The following is a 27,995-nucleotide window of genomic DNA, read 5'->3' as shown; positions in this document are numbered from 1 at the left end:
TGAAATGTTCAGGAAAAGACAATCTACAGCAGTTTTTTTTTTTTAAAAGGCAAACAAGAAGTGGGGGAAAAAAAGGTATATTTGGAGATATTAACAGATGCCTACAATATTAATGAGTGCGAGGCAATGAGGATAAGGCAGTCTTTCGGAACCTGCAGAGGGTACCTGGCACCACAATGGAGGACAGAACAAATCAATCAACTACCCCAGCCATATGTTGGCAGTGAAAACTGGGCAAACGGAGACTTTAAGGTGACTATGTCAATCAGTGGATTCTGCAATGACCTCATCGTGCTTGGAATGGCAAGACTGGCAACAATTCACAACTGGTGAACTATCAAAACCACTTGAGAAAGACCCACGGAGCATGCCCCACATCAGGGATGGATGGGTGGGAGACTGGGTGGGGCTTCTCCCTTTATCTCCCCCTTAACCCCAGATAAAGGGAAAAAATGTGGAAATAACAGTCTTGCCTACTTTCCTGTAGCCCTTGAACCTTTGTGCCTAATTAAGTAAAGAATGTAAAAAAAAAAAAAAAGGGAAAAAATGAATGTGAGGAATCATTTTTGGGATAGACTTGTCTTAAGCTGGGTTGTGGTAATGGTCGCACAACTCTGTATGAAAGATCAGTGAATTGTACAACCTTTAGCGCATTTCAGCTAAATTCCAATAAAGCTATTAACATTCGTATTTTAAAAATGAGAAACTGTTGCTTTACATAATAAATTTAATCAGCGCCTTTGATCAAGCATTTTTTGGTGGCAACAAAATTGGATGAAAAATGCAAGAAAACAAAACACATAATTTTAGCAAAACTTAAAAAAAACAACAGTTAAGTTTAAGATTTGATTACTTAAGAGATAAAAAGCAACTTTAAAAAGAGGTCAGGGCCTGGCACAGTTGTCTAGCAGTTAAAATTCTCACCTTGGGGCCCGGCGCGGTGGCGCAAGTGGTTAAAGGTCCTCACCTTGCCGCCCGGGATCCCATATGGGCACCGGTTCTAATCCCGGCAGCCCCGCTTCCCTTCCAGCTCCCTGCCTGTGGCCTGGGAAAGCAGCAGAGGACGGCCCAAAGCCTTGGGAACCTGCACCCGTGTGGGAGACCCGGAAGAGGCTCCTGGCTTCGGATCGGCATAGTATCGGCCCGTTGCGCTCACTTGGGGAGTGAATCATCGGACGGAAGATCTTCCTCTCTGTCTCTCCTCTCTGTATATCTGCCTTTCCAATGAAAAAAAAAATAATAATAAAAATAAATCTTTAAAAAAAAAAAAATTCTCACCTTGGGCGTGCTGGGATCTCATATAGGTGCTGGTTCTAATCCCGGCTGCCCAGCTTTCCTGTCCAGCTCCCTGTTTGTGGCTTGGGAAAGCAGTGGAGGATGGCCCATTGGGATCCTGCACCTGTGTGGGAGACCTGGAGGTTGCTCCTGGCTCCTGGTTTCAGACTGGTGCAGTGCCAGCCATTGTGGTCATTTGCGGAGTGAACCATTGGACAGAGAATATTGCTCTTAGTCTCTCCTCCTCTCTATATATCTGACTTAGCAATAAAAATAAAAAGTTTTTTTAAAAAAGAGGCCAGACTTTTTAAAAAATGTTTTCATGACTTGTTGCTACATGACAATTCAAAATTGCTTACTAAGTTTTGGTAGAAATGAACTTTCTGGGGGGTAAGAAATAATTCTAAGTCAACATATGGAAATTTAAAACTTAAAGAGCAGGGCTAGAATTAATGGCTATAGCTCAAATGGACATCTGTGATGCCAGCATCCCATCTGAATGCCAATTTGAGTCACCAGCTGCTCCATTTTTGAGCCAGCTTCCTGCTGACATGCCTAGAACAATAGCAGCAGAAGGCCCGAATACAGACTCCTGGGAATCTCGTGGGAGACTCAGATGGACTCTAGATTCCTGACTTGGGACTGCCCCAGCTCCAACCATCACTGTCAGCTGGGGAGTGAACCAGCAGGTAGAATACCACTTTTCTCTCTGTTTCTGTCTTTCTTTTGCTAACTGTGCATTTCAAATAAATAAAACTAGAATTTGGTCCATTAATAAAAGAAGAGGCCAGAGAAAGAACAAAAATTCCTAAAATCTTTGAAAGTACCGACAGAGAAAAATGCTAGAACCAATGAAATTTATTGACCTAGGAAGAGAAAAAGCAGCTCAATCAAGGGCCATTTGTTCAAATTGTAATCTGTGTGTTATTCTGACATTCTATTTAAAGCACCATTTTAAGATGATGAACTTACCCATATAGATGGGAGTTCCACATGTGGTCTGCATCATGGCTTCACTCCTGCCCTGCTTCTTCACTGCCAAGCCAAAATCAGTCACCTAGGAGAAGACATTTAGTTATTGGGTCTCCTCCCCACAGCTCATTTGCTCTGCAGACAGGATGTACACCTCACTGTAATTGTAATTAATTCAGCTCTTGGTAGGCCAAGGAGAAACTGACTTGTATGCTAGTAAAGATCTTGCTCATTCCCTCCTCTGCTGCCCCACTTCCTTCCTGACTGTAAAGGGAAATCTGGTAACCAAAAACTTGGTTTCTCAGGTCTTGAGAGAAAACCATAAAGCTGATTATTCATGCTTTATAATTTAAACCAACAGTTCAAAATAGGAAGCTGTATATTGAAAGAAAGCATTTAACTTTTCCAGATAACAAAATTGTTTTTTTTTTAAAAAAAACTTTTCACTATAAACTACGTTATTGCCTTACTATACTTATCTATTTTTCTGAACCTCAAGTTACATTCCAGTTTGAAGCAGTTATAGATGGAAATAATTATCCTTATCAGCACTCACTGAAAAGCCCCCTTTTGACAATTATTCATAATGGTAAACAGTATCCTTTCTGTGCTATTATTTCCTTTTGTTTTTCAAGAGTATACTAATTTGAACAACCATTACACTATTTAGACAGGAAAACCCCCATAGCAGCATGGTATAGCTGCAAATGCACGGAGAGGGCAGCTGCTCGTGTGCCTGCTGCCTTCCTGCTCCAAATCCTCCTCACACATATGCTTACTGAGTATTCCTTCTATGCTCTTGCACTTGTTGCCCAAGTTGGAACACCCTTGAGCTTAGAGCAGAGAAACATCCTCCTTCATTGATCATACAACCAAATACAAAGCCTTGGTCCACCCACACTGAACAGTTTCCAGTGCCTTAAGGAGTAAGAAAAGGTTCCATTTATTATGTGACATTATTAGTTTTCTAAGTAGGTAAATCCATTTCCCTAAGAGCTTTCATGAATGGCTCACTTGGAGAATCAGGAGATGGATCTTTCCCTACAGAAAATGAATACAAGTGTCAGATATTTTTAAGTTTCATAATTTAGGTTAGTGTTTGTGGGGTATCCATCTCCTCATTAACCAAATATTAAGTGGGTACATTCTAGATTCCAGACTCTGTTCCAAGTACCAGTGGTGAATAAGACAGACACAACCTCTGTCCTCATAGAGCTACAATAGAACTACAGAGAACACTTCCTGCAATAGCCAACAGTTGTGTTAAATGCACTTATGATACACAGGGGTTCAGCATCCGCGACAAAGTGAGCTATTCACAGAGAACATCTTATTCTGAAACAAACCTATTCGTACATTTTGAAAGCAACCGCTATTACAGTGGTAATTACTAAATAACGTATCCTGTCATTTGGTTAACATTAAGAAACATCTGAAAAAAATCTTCAAGAATAAATGCATGACATGTTAATTGTGCTTAGGGTATAAATATTAATACCCAGGAAAATTTTCAATGAGAAATAAAGACTTCAGAATTAATTTAGTATCAGAAAACAGTCAAGGTGTGTGTTTTTCTCTTAATCTGAAGCACACTTGCATTAAATTACCAGGCATAATGTAGAAATTAATTAGACTTCCAAGCATCTGCTTGCTTGCTATGAAATAATGATTTGGAACTATCCAAATGAATATGTACTTAAAAAACATTTAATAGCAATATTTAATTTGTAAAATTATTATTGTCAAAAAATCATTATTGTCAGTACAACCTCTTCTACGAAATTTTTAATTTTTAGCACAAGTCACTTATTTTCTGGCTGTTCAAAAGCTAACAAGGGTATCTAGAAGAGGATATATGTTACCATTTGCTATCAAACTGCTCACATGCAAATATTTATCACTAATTCTAATATCTTACCTTTATATTTAATCTCATTTCATTGTTGGCATCAATAAAGCTGCTTTTAACCATTATGTTTTCCAGTTTTAGATCTCTATGTACTATATCTACCACGGAAATAAACAAGTCAAATCAAATGAATAATTAAAAAATAGAGAAGACAACAAATAGAACAAAAACATCTATTTGACAAATTAATACTCACACTTAAGGAGGGCAAAGTATAATTCTGTCCTACCCCACTCTTCGCTTTGCAAACCTCTTTCCCACATTACCAACTTAGAGAACCGATCTCTTTGACTTCCTCATCTCTACACAGCCTCCTGCTGCCCCGGCCAGCTTCACAATGAATGTGGCCTGGTCCAAGTGCAGGAACACCCAAAGTTACGTAAGACCACCTAGGGGAGACAACATCTGCCCAGAGCTAAGTAAGGTTTCCGTATCCTCAGGACTCCAAACACACGGTTACACCTTCGTTTCCACGTACATGCTTACTATCAACGCAACCATGTTAGCACACCGTAACTCGGCTGCAACTATACAAGCTATATTTACCTTAGCATGTTCTCCTATACCATTAGCACACCTGGCTCCCTTCTCTGTAGGTAAAATAAAACAACTCCCCACCCCTAAAATCCTTGAGACACAAAGTCTTCGGTGGCGCCTGCCAGAGAGCTCAGGCAGGAGTTTCGTGAATGTGCAGATAGTTATTAACCACATATTTCCTGAGGAAATACAGTTCATAGCTTCATATCCATGGCAATCATCTTCCTGGACGTATGTGCAATTGCCAGAAAAATAAAACATTTCAAACCCTAACACTGACAATCCTATCAAACCATCCGAACTTTCCTTATACAGTGACTAGGCTTACCTTTGGGAATTTTTATAGCAGTTATTGCTGCATTTCTCTTTTTACATAAATACCACATGGTATTTAATAACTCATATTTATTATATGTTTTCATCCTTGGTACAGCAAGTCTTCCTAATACCTCCTTTGTTCTTTTTTTATTGTCTTGGCTATTTCCCATTTTTGAATAATCTTATCAAATTTCATGAAAAATGTTAACATTTTGTTTGGAACTATAATGAGTTTATGGGAGGACTGACATTGACACTATGTTAAGTGTTAGAAAAATGATTTTCCTCTTCTTGGAAAATCCTCCTTTTCTCATCTGTATTTGTACTCCTCGGACTAGACTTCTGTGAATTCTTCCCCTGGGTTTGAAACCTGTAAGTGTCTCCTGTGTTCCTTGTGCTGTTCACGACTCCCCGTTACAGAAAATGTCCTGTTCGATTATGACTTGTTTTCCATAAGCAAGTTTTTCATTTCTGTGATTGTAGAACCAACCACACAAATGCAGTATCAGGGAATAGCTAAATGAACCAATGGGTCTCAATCCAAAGCCAGGAGCCCAGAGCCTCTTCCAGGTCTCCCACAAGGGTGCAGGGGCCCAAGGCTTTGGGCCATCTTCAGCTGCCTTCCCAGGCCACAGGCAGGGAGCTGGATGAGTAGTAGAGTTACCAGGTTTAGAACCAGTGCCCATATAGGATCCCAGCGCATGAAAGGAGAGGATTTTAGTCACTAGGCCACTGAGCTGGGCCCCCCAATGGTTTTCAACACTAACCCTGTCCCAAATGAAACCACACCACCTTTGTACCTACAGGGGACAAAGTTGTTTCCTCATGTATAAAAATTAAAAGTGTCTAAAGTTATAGGGAAGCCAAAAAATAAAAAGAGAAAAAACAGCAGCAATAACAACAAAATAGCAAAGTAATTTGAATAATCAGACTAAGTTTTGAAATGTGGTCTTAAAATTATTGTGAAACTGCTGATACAATGATGGTGGATAAATGTCATTACATGTTTTCAAAACCCACAGAATGTGGAGTGGATCCTAACGTGAACCATGAACTTCAGGTGACTGCGATGGTCTGTACAGGCTCACTCATGGGACGAGTGCATCACTGTGGAGAGCTGGCTGATGGAGGAAGCTGTGCACACCAGGGAGCTGAGCAATGTGTGCGAGCACCTGTACCCTTTTGCTCTGTTGTTCCACGAATCTACATTTGTTCACGAACATGAACATAAGTTGTCCCATGAACTGATATAAGAATAAATTATATATTCTTAAATGTTATTATTAACAGAAACTATTTTTTGGAAAATGTCACCTTTATCTTATATCTATCTGCTTTTGATTTGGTAATGTTAGTTGCCTTTTTTCTAATTTTCAAACAGAAGCATTCATAACTTCATCCTTGTCTGTGTTCAATGTAATTATATACCTGCCTTATTTCTAATTATAATCATTATGGAAAACAGTACAAAGATTTTTCTGAAAAAAAAAAAAACCAACAACTAAAAATACACCTGCCACATGAGCCAATTATCCCCTTTCCTGGAATACGTCCTCAGGGAATGAAAGCAGTGGTGAGGTGCTTGTGCTCTCAGGTTCACTGTAGTGCTTACTCACAGCAGCAGACGGGAGAGCAGCCCAGGTGCCTACCAACGGATGGCTGGCTAAATAAAGTGTGATATGTACATGCAAAGGAAGACTACTCAGACATAAAAAAGGATGGAATCATCACATTTGCAACAACACAGATGGAACTGCTAAGTAAAATGAGACAAATACCACATTTTCTTTCACATGTGCATATGTATGTATAAAATATGTAGATGCCTTATTTGTTGCATTTATAAATAGCCCTCATTGAATTATACTCCTTATGTAATAATTTTCCATTCTAACCTCATTTTATGATTTTTGTCACAAAGCTCAAATTATATATTAATACATCCATCCCTGCTTCCAAAACATAGTATGAATGTGTATAATATGTGCCTATGAAACAAACAGCAAAATGTTAAAAACTGCTGCATTTATGTGCACTTAAATAAATTCTTTTCTGTACTATTTGAAATATTTTTTAATAAAAAGAAAAAAACCATGCAAATAGAGTTAAAAAGAAGAAAATAGAAAACAACGAAATCAATCTCCTACATTAGCAGATATTACCTAATGTAACTACAAACCCTGAACGCAACACCTTGGGCGCATGCAGGGAGCTGGTCAGTTCGATGCTCCCCGACTTACCCTTATTATGAAGATACACTATAGCCGATGCGAGGCTCTGAATGATCCACCTTGTCTCGTTCTCTGAGAAATGCCCTTTCCTGTCCAGAATTTTTTTGAGTTCTCCATCCTCACAAAGTTCCATCACAAGGTACATTTTCTGATAATGTATATTTAAAGAGAGAAAAAGAGAGCACAAGTGATAAGGCTGTCCTTACCATCTGGGAGCTCACAGCAGAGACACAATTGCAATTTCTTATAAGCGCAAATGGTTCACACTAACCAGGGAACAGCAGCTTCTGCCCCAAAAGGGTTCACCCAGGAGCCACACCAAAGCCAGGTCTGGCATTTGGAATAGGTAATCATGAGCAGAGAATGAGGACAAAGACTCCAAAGTTAGAAATAATGCTTGTTGCTAAAAGAATAGCATTTCCGCAGTTGCGCTGGGAGCATGGTAGGGTGGCAGAGAGGAGCAGAAAGGCTTAAAAGAATAGGTTGGTACCAGGTTGTCTTAAATATCATGCTGAAGAGTGTAAGGGTTTTTTTTTCCTCTCAATATTCAATAAAGAGCCATTGAAGATTTTAAAAATTATATCTAGGATAGATGGTGTATGTGTATGGGGGGAAACTATATGATTCTATCAATTCTGTATTTTTATATGAACACTGCAACGGTGAGGGGAAGGAGGGCTCAACAACATTTTTTATCCATAAAGGCCAAATCCAAAGTAAATCGTTTGGACTTTATAAAGTATATGGTCTCTTTCACAGTCACTCAACTCTACTGCTGTAGCATGCAAGCAGGCATAAACAATGCAACAAAACTTTAAGGATTTGGGCATTTGTATTTCATATAAATTTTTTACATGTCATAAATATTACTCTTTAGCCTTTTACAACCAGTTGAAAGTGTGGGAAACATAGCCTGTGCCATTCAAAATAAGCAGGAGGCCAGATGTGGTTTGCACGTTAAGAATGTTGTCCTTTGTTTACAAAGGTATAAGTGAAGCATGGGAGGGAGACAAGATACAGGAGAAGAAAAAGATGTGGAAAATACGTAGGAGGAGGAAACACTGGAATCTGGTGACTAACGGTGTGGACAGTAAAAAGGCATGGAAGAAACGCCTCTTCCTCATTTGCTGCTCTGTTGAAGCAGAGGAACATTATTTGAGAAATTCTAAGAATCCTCTATTCAGTAAGAAAGATTCATAATCAACTGAAATGCAAAGTCATTTCCATGCACATTAACATTAACACAGAGACTCCCCTCCACACCCCCATTCTAACTCATGTTACTAGATCTTTTGTTATTTTTAAGATGTGGAGTCTGATTCCATTTTTATAAACCACTGTGAAGTCAATCTCTGAGTTCAATCAGTGAGCATGGAAGTACAAGGAGAAACTCAACACCCTTTCTTCCTATGGCCATGGATTCGGATTCATTGACCCTCAAGCTACTTTAAAATTTCAAAAATAACTTCACAGTTTGAAGCATGAATTGCCATTTCAATTGGGACATATTTCATTCCCATTGATGGTATTACAGGGATCACTGGTACACAGGTGATGATGGATGAACTGCAAGAAGTTGCATTAGCAGTGTTTACAATATAAATGGATGGCAATGTAAAAATCAATAAACCTTATAAAACAAGTCTTTTTAAGAAATAATTATCAGAAACAACTGTGTAGGTCTGGAGAGCATTTAACCTCATAAGAAATCACAGCAAAGAATGGATGATTACTACCAATACCATGGCGCAATCTATCAGACAGCCATTTCCATTAATCCTATGATGTCTTCAAAGGCAGGTATGTTACTCAGAATGCTGTTGACTCAGGAGTAGGGAAAAGTCGGTCCTAAAGATCGCATGGGTTCTACCCAGTATAACTTAAAGCAAATAATTAAACTTTTCAGGCTACTTAATTATATCACAGAACAAAGTTCAAAAGCAGTTACAAGAATATTAAAATATCCAATGCCAAATAAAGCAAAATTCACAATGGCTGGCATTTAATAGAAAATTAAAGTTGTGCAAACAAGCACCCAGATATAATCTATAACAAAGGAGAAAAATCAACCAACTGAAACAGACCTAGAAATGACACACACAAAAAACTTAGAGAATAACATTAAAAGTTACTGTAATTATTTTCAAAAGACGAAATACTGACTTTGTAGACAATGTAATATCCAAAGGAGCTCAGAATGTTTGTGAAAAATGTGGTTTGTCAGAAAACTGTGGATTTCAAAAAAAAAAAAAAAAAAGAAAAATTTGCACTAGAACAAACTCACCTGTTAATTTCATTTTCCATGAACTTTTTGAAGTCTCCTGATGTTAGGAAAAAAAAAATCAAATTTCCACTGGAAGAAATGAACAGAACACATAATGCTAAAGAAAAAGAGATTTTTTGAATCTAAAGACACAGCAATAGAAATAGTATAAATAAAACGAGGAGAAAATGATTGAAACAAAATGAACAGAGTATTAGTAAACAACAGGAAGCAATCTAAAATGTGTACTTGGAATTCCCAAAGAGGAGCAGAGAGAGATTCAACAATATTCTGGAAAATAATGGTTAAGAATGTCCTAAATTTATGGAAACCATAAACTGGGAGATCCAAGAACTTCATGAACTCTAAGCACAAGAAACAGGAAGGAAACCGTATCAAGGCACACATAATCACATGGCTTTCACAGAAGACAAAGAACAAAACCACGCTCTGAAAGATGTGGTCTCACTGCCGTCACTGCTCCAAGGGAGGGGAACCATGCTCTTAGCTGTTACTGAGTATGTCTACAACACAAGATCCAAACTATTACTCTCCTAGAGACAGGTACAGGAAATCAAGAAAACTAACTAACATTCAATGGGACAAACACTGTATAGCCAACGCTCCACTGAATCTTTCAACAACTGAATGAGTTCCATACTGTTAGTAAAAACATTTTATACTGATGAAACTAAGGCAAAGAGAAGTTGAGTAGCTTATTCATGGTCTTTCAGTTAATAAGCGGTAGACAGAGGAGTCAAATATGTAATCTGACACCAGAATTCACGTGTCTACTCATTACATTACACAACTACTGCCACTAGAAAAAAAACCTCCAAATACACAACTACCAAACAATCTAGAGACAAAAGACCAAATAATCCAGGTTTTTGAACAACTCTAAACGAAAATCAGAAGTATTTAAAAAGAAGAATAAAATCTAGGGGAGAAAAAAAGATCAATCACATAGGTAAGATACAGTTGATAAAACACTTCCAACGTAGTATCCAAGGTCCCTGTGCCAAATGGATTATGAAGAGGTTTGTGCAAAAGCACAGCACTATTCCAAGAGGCTCTAGTGGAGGACCCAAGGATCAAGCAGAAGGGAAGCCACATTTAAGGAAGCGCAAATCACTGGTTGTGTATGATGCTGTTTTAATTTAAAATATTTGCTTTTAACTGCCACCCAAAATATATTAGTAAAGACATCAATCTAATCATCAGAACCTAATTATATAATCAATAATAAAAGTCCTCCAGAATGCTCTCATCAATCTCCAGTGACTGACTCATGCCAAGGACATGAGAAACTGTCCCCCAAAGGGATTATCTGAGAATGCAATGATATTCATTTTGTGGTAATAATTTTCAGAAAACAACACTCATTAGAGCTTTACCTTGGGTGTCTCAAATACTTGTTCCAGATGTATGATATGTTCATGTCTCACACTTTTTAGGATGTTCACCTCCCGTTCAAGTAACTTTACAGCAGAGCTTCCAGCCTTAATTAATGAAAAACAAACAGATTTCACATGAAAGTATCACTCCTACATTACTCACATTAAAGCTACTGAATAGTTTCTCCTATACTTTTGACAGATTTTTCTTTAAATGATTACTACTTGTTCCACCAGAGACACAGAGAGACAGAGGGGTAGGGGGAGAAGAGACACGAGGGAAAAGGAGTGAGAGAGGATAAGGAAGACATTCCCTTCGGATCCACCTGACCCAAGCTTTAGCTCCTAATATCCAACGCTCACCATGTTGGCCCAAAGGTGAAGGCATGAACGTTCCAAGGAGCACAAGGCCTGTATTCAGGATGGAAGATAGCTGATCGTCCACAATGTCATCAGAGAAATTCTAGAAGGGCTTTCTTATCACAATCATTACTCCTAATATGTTCAAAAGTACCATTATTTGAGGATAAGCACTGTCTTCAATTATGAGTCTTATTTCCACATTAATAAAAAAAAATCCATGAGAGGGATGAGAAATGTCCTGTTACTCCAGTTCTGGCTCCCAACCCCTGCTTCAGTGAGGACACATGCAAGCAGGTGGGAAGAGACTGGTCATATGGCAAACCTGGACCAGTTAAAATTTTACTTATGGCCATTTCTACGTCCAATAACCTGTGCTCTTCAACCTTTATCATGTTAGAGATGAACAGGATACTGACCCCCTCTACTATGCCCCCATCGATGTAGGATTAAAGCCACACTGTAACGGGTCAAAAGAAATAGTGACCACAAAGAGCGAATTCTTCTCTGTGCAAGATATAGAAAGTCATTACTATTATTCCTAATATTCATATCAGTAGCATTTCTCCTCACTTCCGAAATGGCTTGACCAGTATGTAATACAACAATATAATTTTCTAATCATTGTAAAGACTCTAAAATTTCACTTTGCTATATTTTTCTATGAACTTTCAATATCAACAAATACGTGAAAATTATTAATTCTTAAAATGCATGATGAGAAATTATTAATTCTTAAAATTACAAGCAGGTATACTGTTTATAAAACCCTGAATGTTATTTATATAATCCTACATGATACCACAGAAGTAAAGGAAATTATACCACCAGTATACTACATTTGGGGAGTTACCCAGAGTTTAAATCCTAGAGATTTCTAGAAAGTCTCTTGATTACTTTATTTTAAAATATTTGTTTGTTTTTTAGTAGGAAAGCCAAATACACAGAGAGGATAGACAGAAGAGATCTCTCTGCTGGCCCACTCCCAAGTGCCCGCAATGGCTGGAGCCAAGTGGATCCGAAGCCAGAAGCCAGGATTTTCTTCTGGGTTTCCCAACTGGGCAATGCAAGGTGAGAATTTTAGCCACTGAGCAATCACGCTGGGACCTCTTAATTACTTTATTCAAAATATGAATATGCTGGGGCCAGCACAATAGCTCTCAACTGGCTAATACTCCATCTCCAAGCATCGGTATCCTTCTGCGGGCCTGTTTGTACTGCAGCTTGTCTGCTTCTCATCTAACTCCCTGCTTGTGGCCTGGGAAAGCAATGGGGGATGGCCCAAGTCCTTGGGGCCCTGCTCCTACATGAGAGACCTGGAAGAGGCTCCTGGCTCCAGGTTTCAGATAACCTCAGCTCCAGTCATTGTGGCCACTTGGAGAGTGAACCAGTGGATGGAAGATCCTTTATCCATTTCTCCTTTCTGTAAATATGCCTTTCTAATAAAAATAAATATTTGCTTTTTAAAACGATTGATATGCTACTATATTAAGTTTCAGATGGATATTTGCCAGGGTTCCTTTTAAAGAACACATAAAACCTACTGCTTAACTGTAGACACTTAGTACACGTACTTATTGCACCAATTCAAAGGAAAGCAACACGCATTGTCAATTTTTTTCTTCACCAGCCACAGAAAACTTTTAAGTCAATAAATGAACAGGTGTAAGGTCAAAGATCTTAGACTCTAAATCTTAAACAGAAGCTGTTTTCCATTCCATAATGAAATCCAGTAAAGAAGACAGACAGATGGTGGATACAAGTGAATCAGATACTGGACAGCCAGTGAAAAGTGGTTCAAACTGACAGAGCAGATAGGAGGAATAAACAGATAATTAGCTAATGGCGATGATACTGGGAATCAAACATGAGCAGAGAACAGAAAAAAGCATGGCAGAACAACACCAGAAAAGAATTCCAGGCCTTATTCTGGTCAAGGCTTCTCTAGGTCATGACTCTACTATACATTTTGAAAACCAGCCCTTACCCTCAATTCTATGAGCTCAAATCAATTTAGCTGATAATTTTGGTTATGTCAATCCTTTCACTTGCCTTTTTCTTCACAGAAAACATTTGTACACCTGCGTTTCAGAAAAGGTCCCTTGCCAGAAGACTTAAGAATTAAACTTCATGGGCCCGCCGGCGTGGCCTAGCAGTTAAAGTCCTTGCCTTGAATGCCCCGGGATCCCATATGGGCACCGGTTCTAATCCTGGCACCTCCACTTCCCATCCAGCTCCCTGCTTGTGGCCTGGGAAAGCAGTCGAGGATGGCCCAGAACCTTGGGGATACCCAGAAGAAGTTCCTGGATCCTGGCTTCGGATCGGCATAGCATTGGCTGTTATGCTCACCTGGGAGTGAATCATCGGACGAAAGATCTTCCTCTCTGTCTCTCCTCCTCTCTGTATATCTGACTTTCCAAAAAATAAATAAATCTTAAAAAAAGAATGAAACTTGATGGGGTCAGCCCAGGCACTGGCCCTCAGGGTCGCAGCAGACCGTGTTAGTGCGCACACCCACCCTGCACAGGCGCCGCACCCCTACTCAGACGCTGTAATAAGCCTTACCTTTTCCTTATTCACTTTTTTAATTGCCCATTTTGTTTCCGTTTCCTTGTTTGTAGCTTCAACAACCAAGCCAAAGCTCCCTTGTCCCAATACTCTTCCAAAGGTATAGATTTCCTGGCGAAAAAGAAAAAAAGGAAGAGTTGCTTGGTCTTACTCTATTACACTTCAGATGTTAACAATGAATGCCCAGGGTGTGTTTGGTCTAGCAGTCAGGCCATGGTGGAATGTCAGGGTTCAGGCTTTGCTGTTGTTCCCGACTCCAGCTTGCCAGTCAAGCATTCTCCAGAAGTGGAAAGTGGTGGCTCAAATCATTGAGTCTGATCTGCTCAGCTAAGAGATCTGCTCTGAGTGTCTAGCTCCCAGCTTCGGCCACAACTCAGCCTCAGTCATTGCTGGCATTTAGGGAATGAATCACAGGATGAGGAAATGTTCTGTCTCATGCAAATTAAAAAAAAAACCCAAAACGAACAAGTGATATTAACAGATATTCATGCAATGGTAGACATTCTGCTCCATGACAAAAACAAACAAAAACCAAAACACCCCACAAGATAGTACATATTTACTTCAATATTAATAAACATCTTAATCAACACAAAATAAAGTTTAATGAATTTTGTTAAAATGTGCTTTGGAAGAAAAACATTTGGGGGCAGGTGCGGTAGCTTATTAGGTCAATCCTCTGCCTGCAGTGCTGGCATCCCATATGGGAGCTGGTTCTAATCCTGAGTGCTCCACTTTTGATCCAGCTCACTGCTTACAGCCTGGGAAAGCAGCAGAGGACAGTTCAGGTCCTAGGAATCCTGCATCCAATAGGGAGAACAGAAGAAGCTCCTGGTTTCTGGCTTCATATTGGACAGCTCCTGCTATTGCTGTTTTTTGAGAGAATAAACCAGCAGATATCTCTCTGTGTCTCTTCTTCTATCTGCAAATCTGCCTTGCAAATAAAAATAAATGAATTTTAAAAAAAAGAAGCCAAATTTTCCCACAATAGTAAAATGTGGGAAAGCTCAAATGTATAAAAAATACTTTATTTCAAGCTATAATATAAATTAAATTAATTCATAAGAAAAAGGGAGGCTGGACTATTTATACATACATATGGTGTTTCTAAATGTGTGTATTTGTATATATGCAACATTATCACCCCAAAACTGAGAGCCATACTGTAAGATCAACACCCATTAACCACTGAACTAATGCTTAACAAGTAAGCTTCTTCTTTATTTTCACTGTCTCCATTAACTCATGTTTGTTAGCTTATTCAAAAGGCAAAATAAATGCTTTTTTTAAAAAAAGGAACCAGCTTTTGAGTGATATTTCATTTATAAATCTTCTATTCTTTCAAATAACATCTTTAACGTTTAAGTCATTTTGGTTGACATTTCACACACAAGAAACAGTAGTTGAAAATTATAAACGCTAAAAGAATAGTTCCAACATCAATTATGGGTAAGGAGAGCAAGTCAGAATTCCTTCCCCATTTTGACAAAAACAAAAGCAGCTTATTCAATTTTATTCTTTTGAGCCATAGGTCCCATTATTTTTTTGTATGAAACTCTATTTTGTATTTTAAGAAGAAATATGTGAAGAAAGTCATAAGAAAATAACCCATTCATAAAGTCATCATCCAGATCAAGGCCCTTTCTGCTTATTGCTGAACTGTTACTTAAACAGAGAAACTGCATTAGCTTTGCCAACAGCAGCATTCAGGCTCACACTGTAAAATGATAAACATGCAACTCATTTACACTATCACTTCCTGTAGGGCAGAGGAGGACTCAAACCAAGATGCTGGATTAAGTGCTTGCTCCCCCATCTCCAATCCAGCTTCCTGCTAATACATCCAAGAGGCAAGAAACAATGGTCTGAGTGCTTAGGACCCTGACACCTAAGTGGGACATTCAGATGGAGGTCCAGGATCCTGGCTTTGGCCTGTTCCAGCCCTGGCTAAGATAGGTATTTGGGGAATGAATCTATAGACAGAAGATTTCCCCTCACCTCTGACTCTTCAACCTTCAAGTTGGTGAAAATAAATAAAGATTATTAAAAATGATATTGTACGGTAGACACATTGGTGCAGTGGGTTAAGCCACTGTTTGGGATGCTCATATTCATATTAGAGTGTCTTTGGGTTCAAGTCCTACTCTGCTTTCAATCCAGCTTCCAACCAATGCACACCCTGGGAGGCAAAAGATTATGGCTCAGGGATGTGAGAACCTGCTACCCATGTAGGAGACCTTGATGGAGCTTATAGGCCCTTGATGAGGCTTAGGCAGGACCTGGCTCCAGCCACTGTAGCCATCTGGGGGAGTGAAACCAACAGGTGGACGATCTCTCTCTCACTCTCTCTAGCCCCTTGCTCTTTTCTCCTCCATCTTTCTTCCTCTGTAAGCCTTTCAAAATAAACAAAGATGTGTCAGACAGAGAGAGAGAGAGAGAGAGAGAGAGAGGAAGGAAGGAAGGGAGGAAGGAAAGAAGGAAGGAAAGATGGAGGGAAGGAAGGAGAAGAGAGAGAGAAAGGAAGAGAGGGAAAGAGGAAGGAAGGAAATTCAGAGGCCTCAAAGAATAAGATTCTACAGGACTGAATGGAAAAGAAGCTGACAGCCAAAAACAGTGCCAGCAAAACTGTCTTTAAGATATGAGGATATCCTTCAACTTTTAAACTTTTGAGGAAAAACAAGACCTTTATTCAAGAAATGCTAAAGGGAGTTCTTCAAACTAAAGGAAAGAGATATTAATATGTTCAAAGAAAACATTAAAATGTAGAAAACTTACTGGTAAGAATACCTATACATGCAAATTTAAATGCTCTAAAATTGTAAATATGCAGCATAAACTATTCATATCTTTAGTGTGACAACTAAAAAGTTCAAAAAATATAGTAATTACACTAAAGTTTTAAGAGATAAACAGGAGACATAATTGAAGCTACAAAAATTCAAAGTGGGGGGTGGTAAATGTTGTGTTGTAGTGCATAAAGCTGTCACCTGCAGTGTCAATATTGCATATGGGCACATGTTTGAGACCCAATTGCTTCACCTCTAATCCATCTCCTTTCTAACGAGCCTAGGGAAGCATCAAAGGATGGCTCAAGTATGTGGGTCACTACACCCACATGGAAGACCTGGATGGAATTCCTGATGCTTGACTACTGATTAGCCCAACTGCAGCTGTTCTGGCCGTCTGTGGCAAGAGGCAGTGACACAGTATCTCCCTCTCTATCTCTGCCTCTCTCTCCATCTGTAAATACATAAATAAATCTTTAAAATATTCAAGTATGCAGTAATTTAGTATTGTTCCTTACCACTTTGTTTATGTTTATTTCCTTATTTTATAATCACTGCTTAAAATAGCTTATAACCAGAAAAAATTTCTGTAAGCTTCATGGTAACCACAAAGCAAAAACCAATGACAGTCTTATCAAAAATAAGGAACCAAAATACACCACTAAGGAAAATAATGTGACCACAAATGAACTATAAGAGAGGGATTTTAAAAAGAAACAACAGAACTACAAAACAAGAGTTAAAATGGCAGAAGTAAGACCTTAGCTGTCAATAATTACCTGAAACATAAATGAATTAAATTCTCCAATTAAAAGATATAGAATAACTTAATAAATGAGTAAACAAGCAAAACCCAACCATATGCTACTTACAAGAAACTCATTTCACCTCTAACAATGCAGACAGATTGAAAATGAATGGGTGGAACAAGATATTCCTTGCAAACGGAACTCAAAAGAAAGCAGAAATGCTAAAATTCTATAAAACAGATTTCAAATCAAAAGCAATAAAAAGAGACAAGGAAGGTCAATATAAAGTGATAAAAGTTCAGTCTAGTGAGGGGAAATAATAATTGTAAATATGTGTGCACCCAATATTGGAGTACCCTACATAAAGCAAACATTAATAGACCAGAAGGGAGAAAGACTATAATAATGGTAGGGGACTTTAACACTCTACTTTCAGAAACAGACAGATTACAAAGACAGAAAACCAACAAAAAGCAGAATTAAATTACGCCTTAGAACAACTGGACCTAAAAAAAATCTACAGAATATTTCATCCTGCAGCTGCATTGTATTCTTTCCTCTCAATAGCACATATCACATGGCAGGTCACAAAACAAATCTCAACAATTTCTAAGAAATACAAATTGCATAAAGTGTCATTTAAAATTTTTATTTTATTTTAATACTTATTATGTAAGTAAGGGGGTCACAGACCCATGTGGGCCTCCGATTAGGATGGAGAGGGTTGGTTCTCTCATCAACCAGCATGCACAGTGGCCTAGGAGAGGAGACTCTTAAAAAATTGCACTGAGCCTGCCTCCAGCCCAGCTCTTGCCAGCAAGTGCTGCAGTCTAGTCTGGCCTGTCCTGTCCCCAGTCCTGGCTCCACAGCACGAAGTGCTGTGGCCTCGTCAGGCAACCCCAAAAAGCCCTAATTCTGGGAGAAAAAAAAAAGCCCTTCCAGGTGCACCTCAATCCAATTTTTGTGCACATAGGCAGGTGCTGTATACAGCATCTTTTCTAACCACAGTGCAATAAAACCAAAATCAATAACAAGAAAAACTTTAGAACCTACATAAATACATGAAAATTAAGCAACTTACACTTAAACAGCCAATGGACCAAGGGAGATATTAAGGAGAAAAAATTTTTCAATTTCTTGAAATAAATGAAAACAGAAACACAAAATACATAAATCTAAAGGACACAGCAAAATCAGTATTTGATGGAACAAGGTTTTAATACCCATTGACATGTATGAGAGCAGAAGGGAATATGGGACAGATTAGACTAGTCTGCCACACATACTGGCAAACCAGGGTAGGGGGCGGGCCTGGTTGGGATTATTGTGGGTCACTTCAGGTAGGCTGTAGCTCCCACTGGTTTATGTAAGGTCCGAGTATGTGCTGGGCAGAACCAGGCTGGACTGCAAACACCCATTGGTTCCAGAGGAAGACAGGGATGGAAACAGAACCAACCCAGCAACTGCAACCACCAGCTGATGGGGGCGATGGACTGTACTGGGCCCTGTGCTTGCTAGCACATATAAGAGCCTGGTCTGGGAACACCTCAGACAAAGTTTCTTGGGGGATCCCCCCAATCAAGCTTTCGGACTCAGAATGCTAACTATCAAATGACAGAGGACAGAACAAGTCAATCAACCACTTCAGCTATATGTTGGCAATGAAAATACTGGGCAAACAGAGACGCTATCATGGACTATGTTGATCAGTGGAATCTCCAACAACCGCATCGTGCTTGGAGTGGTGAGAGTGGCAGCAATTCAGAACTGTTGAATCATCAGAACCACTTGAGCAAGATCCTCGGAGCACGCCCCACACCAGGGACCTGGGGTGGGTGGGAGACTGGGTGGGAATTCTCCCTTAAAATCTCCTTTTACATCAGATACATTAAGGAAATAATACAGAATAATTGTCTTACCCATAAAAAATTTAAAAAAATAAAAGAAAATAAAAGCAGTATTAAGAGGGAAGGTAAAAATTGCCAATATCAAAAAAGCAATAATTTATAAACATTCTATACATCAAGAAACTAGAAAAATAAGAATGAAAAAAATCCAAAGTTAGTAGAAGCAAATAATAAAACTGGAAGTGCAAAGAACATACTAAAAAAAAATCAGTGAAATGAATGGTTGGTTCTTTTAAAAAATATAACTGATGAAACTTTATCTATAGAAAAAAGCTGAAATACATAAAATCAAGGATTAAAAGGGAAACATTACAACTAACATCAAAGAAATACAATGTATTTATTCTACCACTAAGTCTGATAAGTTAGAAGAAGCTGACAATTCTTAAGATGTACATGTTATCAAGAAGAAGCAGAATGCCTAAACACACACATAAAAGGACAATGAGATTCAATTAATAATAGAAAGTCTACCAGCACACACACTCACAAAAATCTCCAGGACCCTATGTTTTCCCCATTTAATTCTAACAAAAAGCATGAACACAAATCCATGAACACAAACTCATTCTGTGGAAACAGCACTGTTGTGATATCAAGCCCCAAGAAAAGTACAACAAGAAAAAGAACACCACAGACCAATATCCTCAGTGAACAGTGTTGTGGCACAGATGGTTATCTGACACGGGCAACATAGGCACCTCATATTGGAAGGCTGCCTATTCCTTTTCCAATCCAGCCTCCTGAAAATGCACCAGGGACTGTAGTGGATGGTGTTCTAAGAGTTTCTGGTTCCTAGCTTCAGCCTGGCCTAGTCTTGGATGTTGGGGCATCTGGACAATGAACCAGCAAACGAAAGATTTCTCTTTCTTCCTCTCTTTCTCTTGCCCTGAATATCTAATCAATAAATAAATCTCTTACATATCTTCAACAACATATTAGCAAATTGAATGCAACATATTAGCAAGTTGAATGCAACAGCACATTAAAATGATTATGCAAAATGGACTCATCCTAGGTGTGCAAGAATGCTTCAACTATGCCAATCAACAGAAACACAGTCATATCTACAGAATGGAGCGAAAAAAATCATATGACACAGTAAAAATATCTGATAAAAAATTCAAATCACACTGGAAGGAGTCAGTTGCTTTGTGAATGACATGATTTTATATACAGAAAATTTTAAATGTCATCAAAAGGTTGATGACATCAATAAATAAATTCAGCAAAATTACCAGATACAAAATCAATGTGTAAAAAAAATCAGTAGCATTGTTATACACCAACAGGAAACTATCTGGAAAAGCAATCCAGAAAGCAATCCCATTTCCAATAGCTGCTATAAAATTCAATACTGAGGAATAAATTATATCACAGAAGTGAAAAATATCTAAGCAAAAATCATAAATCATTGATGAAATAAATTGAGGAAGACACAAAAACTAGAAATATATCTTCTACCCATGGATTAGAGTGATCAATGTATTTAAAATGCCTACATGACCCAAAATAATTTGTAGATTCAATTCAGTTCAATTCTTGTCAAAATATCAATGATATTTTTTCACAAACCAGAAAAATATAAATGGAACCATAAAGAAGCCCAAATAGAAAAAAACAAGCTTGAGTAAAAGGTCAGAGATGCATTATACCCCTTGACTCAAAAACCCATTTCAAAACTACAATAATTATAACACCAAAATAACGGAATAGAAACAGACACATAGACCTCATACGCCTACAGCCAGCAAATCTGACAAAGGTGCTAAAAATATGTATTGGAAAAGGACAGTCTTATCAATAACAAGTGCTGGGAAATTGAGATACCTGCTTGAAGAATGAAATTAAACCCCATATCTCTTATCACATACAAAAAGCAATTAGAAATAAAGATTTACATGTAAGAACTAAAATTTCAAAAGTACTAGAAGAAAACATATAGGAAAAGCTTGAGGCCCCTGAAATGGACAAAGATTTTTAAATTATTACTATATCTCAAAGGCACAGGAAGCAAAAGCAAAATTCACCAAACTGCAGAACCTCTACACAGCAAAGGAAACAGCAGTGTGAAAACACAATCTCTAAAACTGGAGATAATATGTGCAATACATACATCGGACAAGGGGTTAATAACTTGAATATATATAAGAAATTCAAAACTATTCAGTATGAAAAGAAACCCGACAACAAATAATCCAATTTAAAAATACGCAATAGATCTAAACAGACATTTCTCAAAAGAAGATAGAGAAATAGCCAAGAGGTCCATGCCCCCCTCAATGCTCAACAACACTAACCATCAACTCAAAATCCCAATGAGATAGAACCTCAACCCAAGTTAGAGTGGTATCATCAAAATGACTAAAGAGAAGAGATGTAGGAAGGATGCAGCGACAAGAGGGTCCTTGTACACTGTTGGTATCAGTATTGTGGAAAACAACACGGAAGCTCTTTTATCCCTGAACACGGACCTACCTTATGATCCATCACTGACTATATAACCCATCATTCAAGTTGCAATTGTTTAGCAAGTTTTTGTGATCATTTCAACTAAGTTGCCAAATATCTCTTAAAATATTTTAAGGCTATTCAACAACTATAAGAACGTTCTTGTTGCCATTTCTTTAATCTGATACTAATGGAACATCCTTTAATTTGATAGTGTTTCTAATCTCTAATTAGTATGTTGTATGATAATGGAGTCCTGGGAGGAATGACATCGGTATTTACTGAATCTGGAAAACAGAGACTCTCACAAGGAAGACTGTGGGATCACTACCAGCTCACCCGGAAGTGAAGTGCTGAGCTATCTGTGGTTGTCTGGTGTTTGCCCACCTTGATGAAGTCTGCAAAAAAGACTAGAGCCCTTGCCTTCACTCTCATCAAGACCCAGAGACGGAAATGTTCACATCCAGTCTCACAAAACTGTCCTTAATTTTCATCAAAGACTACTTGGTCTTTCATGAACAGAAAGTAGTTCACATTTTATTTTTTTTTTTTAGTAAAAACTCTGACATATTTTCAAATGGTAAATTTTTCTTTTTTCATTACTTCCTTTACATTAAGCTTAATTTCCAGTCAATATACCAAGTTAGAAACCTGGAAACCCCCAGTAGTTTAGCTTTGCTTTGTATGTACCTCAATAGCAGCTCCATTGTCCATTCTTATGTGAGGAATTTTTCCTTCTGTAATGTTGCCTCGATTCCATTGTTGTTGAGATGCTTTTCTCTCTACGCTTAAGGTTCTTGAGGGCTGGAACCAAACAGAAATTGTAAATAGATAATATTCTTGCTGAATATTAATGCAGATGATCTGATAGCTCTTCTATGTACCATCATATTTACTGTGTGTTCGATATTTTCCTGTCCTTTTGAAAACCCAAGCCCTACATGATTCAGTGGCTCACTAGGCCAAAGCGCATCTTAAGTCATTCAGTCAGATTTTCTGAAACTACATGATAACCTGAACACCAGATAACATCAGTTTACCTGATAACTCCTTTCCAATTTTTTTTCAAGATTTATTTTTATTATTTTTTTATTGGAAAGGCAGATATACAGAGAGGAGGAGAGACAGAGAGGAAGATCTTCCGTCCGATGATTCACTCCCCAAGTGAGCGCAACGGGTCGATACTATGCCGATCCAAAGCCAGGAGCCTCTTCCGGGTCTCCCACATGGGTGCAGGGTCCCAAAGCTTTGGGCCGTCCTCGACTGCTTTCCCAGGCCACAGGCAGGGAGCTGGAAGGGAAGCAGGGCTGCCGGGATTAGAACCGGCGCCCATATGGGATCCCGGACGTGCAAGGTGAGGACCTTAACCACTGCGCCACCGCGCTGGGCCCCTCCAATTTTTAAAAAAATATTGTTTATTTGACAGTGAGATAGACAATGAAAGAGTTAAAGAAAGAGAGACCAAGAGATATCCCATCTCCCAAAGGTCAGGGTCAGGAAGTCAATCGAGCTGCCCTGTGAGGGTGGCAGAGTCATCCACACTGCACTGCAGCAGCGGGAAGCTGGGGTCTGGAGCCAGAGCCAGGAGTCCACCTGGCCACGCTGATGTGAAATACAGGCACCTTAACCTCTAGGTCAAACAGCTAGCACCACCTTCACAGTTTTCTCAATCACACTTGTTTTCAAGTGTAACAAACATCTCAACAGATTATTGGTTAGACAGTCAAAATGTGCTCTAAATGAAAAACAACAATGATTCATTCAGAAACATCTCTATGGCAACATCCATACTACCAACAAAATTATAAGTAGTAGCTGGGGGGTTAAAATATAATCAAGGGGGCCCGGTGCGATAGCGTAATGGTTAAAGTCCTCGCCTTGCACACACTGGGATCCCTTATGGACACTGATTCTAATCCCAGCAGCCCTATTTCCCATCAGCTCCCTGCTTGTGGCCTGGGAAAGCAGTCAAGGACGGCCCAAAGCCTTGGGACCCTGCACCTGCATAGGAGACCCGGAAGAGCTCCTGGCTCCTGGCTTTGGATGGGCTCAGCTCCAGCCGTTGCAGCTGCTTGGGGAGTAAACCATTGGACAGAATATCTTCACCTCTGTCTCTCCTCCTCTGTATACCCACCATTCTAATAAAAATAAATAATAATAAAAAATATAATCAAGGGCCAACTTTGAAGGGTAAGACCCTCACTTTTCCTAAACTGACTACTCTGTCTCCAGAGCTGGGCTATAACAACTGCAACCTTCCATATTACTTCGTTATAAATGTGAATATATGCATATCAGGCCAACTGTGTGTTTAATTGTTTATAACTAATGCAAAATAATTTCATGAAGTATATTTGATATTCCATAGATCACCAGAAATTGTCTTAAATAATAAGCTACAATCGCCCTTTATTTAACCACAACCATAAATCTCTTTCTGGTCAGTTGAAGAGAATACTCAAACTTTCAGCTTTATTCCCACTTGAAAATCAGAGCCTTTCTACAAAATCCATTTATCAAAAAGCTGAAGTGACATTCCTGATTATTCAGGATCCTGAGAAATAATTAACTTGGGCACCCCTCTGCTCATTTCTGCTGTAACGAAGAATGTTCCTTTAACAGTTAAGGAAACGGACTGGCTGACAGGATTTATGGGATACGGACAAGGTCAGAGATGCGATTAGGGGATGGCATGTCAATCGATGTTGAGATGTAGTTTTTGATATTTACCACATCTTTCACAGAGAGAAAGTCTCTGCTGCTATTTCTTTCTTTTTTTCTCTCTGGTAAAGCTAAAACTTCCGTACTGCCCATGCTTGATGTCTGTGACATTTCCACCACCAAAATTGAAGAAGTCTTTGGTGTACTGGAACATAAGCAAAGTGCATCTTTCTGAGAAGATGACGAACATTTGGGGCATTCTGAGGATTTGTTTTTAGCCATTTGCTTAACTCTGCATCAAAAGCACTTGAAAGACAATATCCACTTTCTGAGTAACACAACCAAACCCAAAAGGATATGGTAGGTTGTTGATGGAAACGGTGGCTTTCAACTGGCGAGGTCCTCAGATCAATGATGCACTAGGGGAAGCTTCACACATGAGAGCTGCAGAAAGAGAAGACACTGTCACTCAGAAAATTCACATCTTACTGTCCTAGAAATCACAGAAAATCCAGTACCAAACAAAACATGCACAGAAATAGAAAACAAACATTTGTGACAAAAATGGACCACAAAACCACTGAAAAACAGTCTAAAACAGCATCCTATCAAATTGCAGGAAAGGGTTATAAAATTAATTCGGTAGATTAATACCAATTTTCTAAAATGAAGCAGAGTAGAATAGATAATATTTTATACGGAACCTCAGTAATTTCTTTGAAACTTTCAACTGCACAAATATATACAGAAATAGAGTGGGTGTGCATTGTGTATACTTGCTCACAATATTAAATGTACCTTTAATGTGGTTATAATTTTTTTAAAGATTTATTTCTTTTTATTGGAAATTCAGATATACAGAGAGGAAGAGAGACAGAGAGGAAGATCTTCCATCTGATAATTCACTCCCCAAGTGGCCGCAATAGCCGGAGCTGAACCAATCCAAAGCCAGGAGCCAGGAGCTCTTCCAGGTCTCCCACACGGGTGCAGGGTCTCAAGGTTTCAGGCCATCCTCAACTGCTTTCCCAGGCCACAGGCAGGGAGCTGGATGGGAAGTGGGGCTGCTGGGATTAGAATCAGTGTCCATATGGAATCCAGGCACATACAAGTCAAGGACTTTAGCTGCTAGGCTACCATGCAGGCCTGTGGTTATAATTTTAAAAAGTCAAAAAAAAAAAAAAAAACAACTGTGAAACATGTATGTCACTATGGTTTCAAAATTCAAAATTTTATTTATTACCAGAGGAAATTCTTATTAAAAGTTCTACAAAGAGAATGTAATTTGATTTTATAAAATCATCTGATTCTAAAAGTTCAAAGGCAATTTTAGAAGCACCCTCTGTTTTGCACTCTCACATAACTAAAACAAGAATGCTATTAAAGTAAAAATGGTAGTGCTATTTTTCACCAAATCTAGGATAGGGTCAGTGTCAGCCACTTTTGCAGCAAGCTCAAAAGATTGGAGGGAATGAAGATTGGGCCCTGCGGTCTCTGCAGTACATATAAGGCAGAATCCTGAGCAATTCATGTGACCAACTGAAAGAACATTGCCATGGCTTCACGCCTCACTATTCCAGATACTCTTGAAAAGGTTATTTTGTACTTGCAGATTTGCTAGGCCTGAGGACATATGGAATATGCTTCTGCTTTTTAAACTGGAATAAACTTCACCAGAATGGCTTGTCAAATATTTTACTTCACTGAAGAAATATCTTTCAGGGGGACCAAGATGGCTGAAGAGGGAAATGACATGCTGATTTTGTCTCCAAAAAGATAATGAAAGAAAAGCAGAGGAAGTGCCTTCACAGGGGACAGCTGAAGAGAAATTCGCAGTGGAAATTGCACAGAAAGAGGACAGACACCATGGAAAAGCGTGAACAGTGCAATCACGCAGCAGCAAGTGGGCACACTGTGTCAGGGAGTGGAGAAGACAGCAGATCTGGAAAGGTGAGAGCCGACCATCCTAGCCAGTCAGTGCTGTTGCTGCCTGACAAAGACCACACTGGCTCTAGGATCCACCTGGATCACGGAGTCAGGGACAGGGTGCTCACTTCTTTTCACCATTTCCCTATCAAAGCACCCAGATTAGCTGGAGGGACAGGGGGAGGGGAACATCATTTTGAGGCAGCCAGATCAGCCAGGAGTGGCCATCATCTTCAGGTCAGCAAAGGCTGTGCTGGCTGTGCGCAGCTGCTGAGCTGTAGTTGCACAGCACACCTAGGTCTGTACGAGTAGACACGATTAGACAATTCTACAGAAGAGACAAACCCCTGTTCCTCAATGACTTTGAGTCTACAGGCTCAGGTACAAACCGCCAAGGTGGAGCGGTAGCTCACTCTGGAAACAACGCTGCTGCCTGTGTGAGTGGGGCCCCAGCACCCTACGACTGCGGGAGTCTACCAAGATCCAGAACCAGATCAGGGTGCTCGCTCTCACCATGGCTATTCAGTACACGCCTGGAAGTTTAGCCAGAGCCATTCGGGCAAGAGAAAGAAACCAGAGAGAAATTATAACCCAATTATCTATATTTGCAGATGACATGATTCTCCATAAAGGGGACCAAGAGGACTTTATTAAGAGACTATTGGAAGTGCTAAGACAATTTAGTAAAGTTGCAGGATATAAAATCAGCACACAAAGATCAACAGCCATTGTGTACACAAACAATTCCATGTTGGAGAAAGAATTTGTAAAATTAGTCCCTTTCACAATTGCTGCAAAAAAAAAATCAAATGCTTGGGAATAAATTTGACCAAGGATGTGTGGGATCTTTACAATAAAAATTATAAAACATTAACAAAATATATTAGTACACCAAAAATAGAAAATCTTCCACGTTTTTTGATTGACAGAATCAATATCATCAAAATGTCTATATTAGTAAAAGCAACTTACACATTCAATGCGATCCAAATTAAAAGACCTATGACATTACTTCTCAGGAAAACAAAATCATGCTAAAATTTATATGGAAACAAAGGAGACACCTAATAGCTAAATCTATCTTAAACAACAAAAACAAAACCAAAAGAACCACAATATCAGTCTGTAAGACATACTACAGGGGAGTTGTAATTAAAACAGTTTGCTTCCAACACAAAAACAAACAAAATCAAACAAACAAAAACAACCCCCAAACCAGACATGCAGTTCAATGGAGCAGAACAAAAATCCCGGAAATGAACCAAAACATTTATAGGCAACAAAATTTTGAGAAGTGAACTAAAATCAGTCCAGGGAGAAAGAATAACTTGAAAAAAAATGGTGGGCCCGGCGCGGTGGCACAGTGGTTAAGGTCCTCGCCTTGCACGCCCGGGATCCCATATGGGCGCCGGTTCTAATCCCGGCAGCCCTGCTTCCCATCCAGCTCCCTGCCTGTGGCCCGGGAAAGCAGTCGAGGACAGCCCAGAACCTTGGGACCCTGCACCCATGTGGGAGACCTGGAAGAGGCTCCTGGCTTCGGATTGGTGTAGCATCAGCCGTTGCGCTCACTTGGGGAGTGAATCATCGGACAGAAGATCTTCCTCTCTGTCTCTCCTCTCTGTATATCCACCTTTCCAATAAAAAAACAATAAAAATAAATCTTTAAAAAAATGGTGATGGGAAAACTA

The 27,995-nt window shown here is 39.1% G+C and overlaps 1 protein-coding gene across 2 annotated transcripts in view; it reads right to left on the bottom strand.

Moving 5' to 3' along the window:
• STK33 (serine/threonine kinase 33) overlaps nucleotides 1-24,585 on the bottom strand; it is a 76,432-nt gene extending 51,847 nt beyond the window's left edge. The window contains exons 1-7 of one of the 2 annotated variants that reach the window (XM_040988975.1): nucleotides 24,454-24,585; nucleotides 22,414-22,527; nucleotides 13,828-13,941; nucleotides 10,903-11,007; nucleotides 7,252-7,390; nucleotides 4,166-4,254; nucleotides 2,248-2,332 (exon numbers count right to left, since the gene is read on the bottom strand). In XM_040988975.1, coding sequence (XP_040844909.1) covers nucleotides 2,248-2,332; nucleotides 4,166-4,254; nucleotides 7,252-7,390; nucleotides 10,903-11,007; nucleotides 13,828-13,941; nucleotides 22,414-22,527; nucleotides 24,454-24,555 — 748 coding nt within the window. In that variant the 5' untranslated portion in view covers nucleotides 24,556-24,585. The remainder of the gene's footprint in view (nucleotides 1-2,247; nucleotides 2,333-4,165; nucleotides 4,255-7,251; nucleotides 7,391-10,902; nucleotides 11,008-13,827; nucleotides 13,942-22,413; nucleotides 22,528-24,453) is intronic. The other variant, XM_040988976.1, reaches the window with a different exon arrangement.
• Nucleotides 24,586-27,995: the final 3,410 nt, after the last annotated feature.

This window comes from Ochotona curzoniae, unplaced genomic scaffold (genome assembly GCF_017591425.1).
Source record: "Ochotona curzoniae isolate NIBS_2020 unplaced genomic scaffold, NIBS_Ocur_1.0 contig_517, whole genome shotgun sequence".
Lineage (NCBI taxonomy): Eukaryota > Metazoa > Chordata > Mammalia > Lagomorpha > Ochotonidae > Ochotona > Ochotona curzoniae.
The sequence above is the reverse complement of the archived record's forward strand: the minus strand, read 5'-3'. Positions and strand labels throughout refer to the sequence as shown.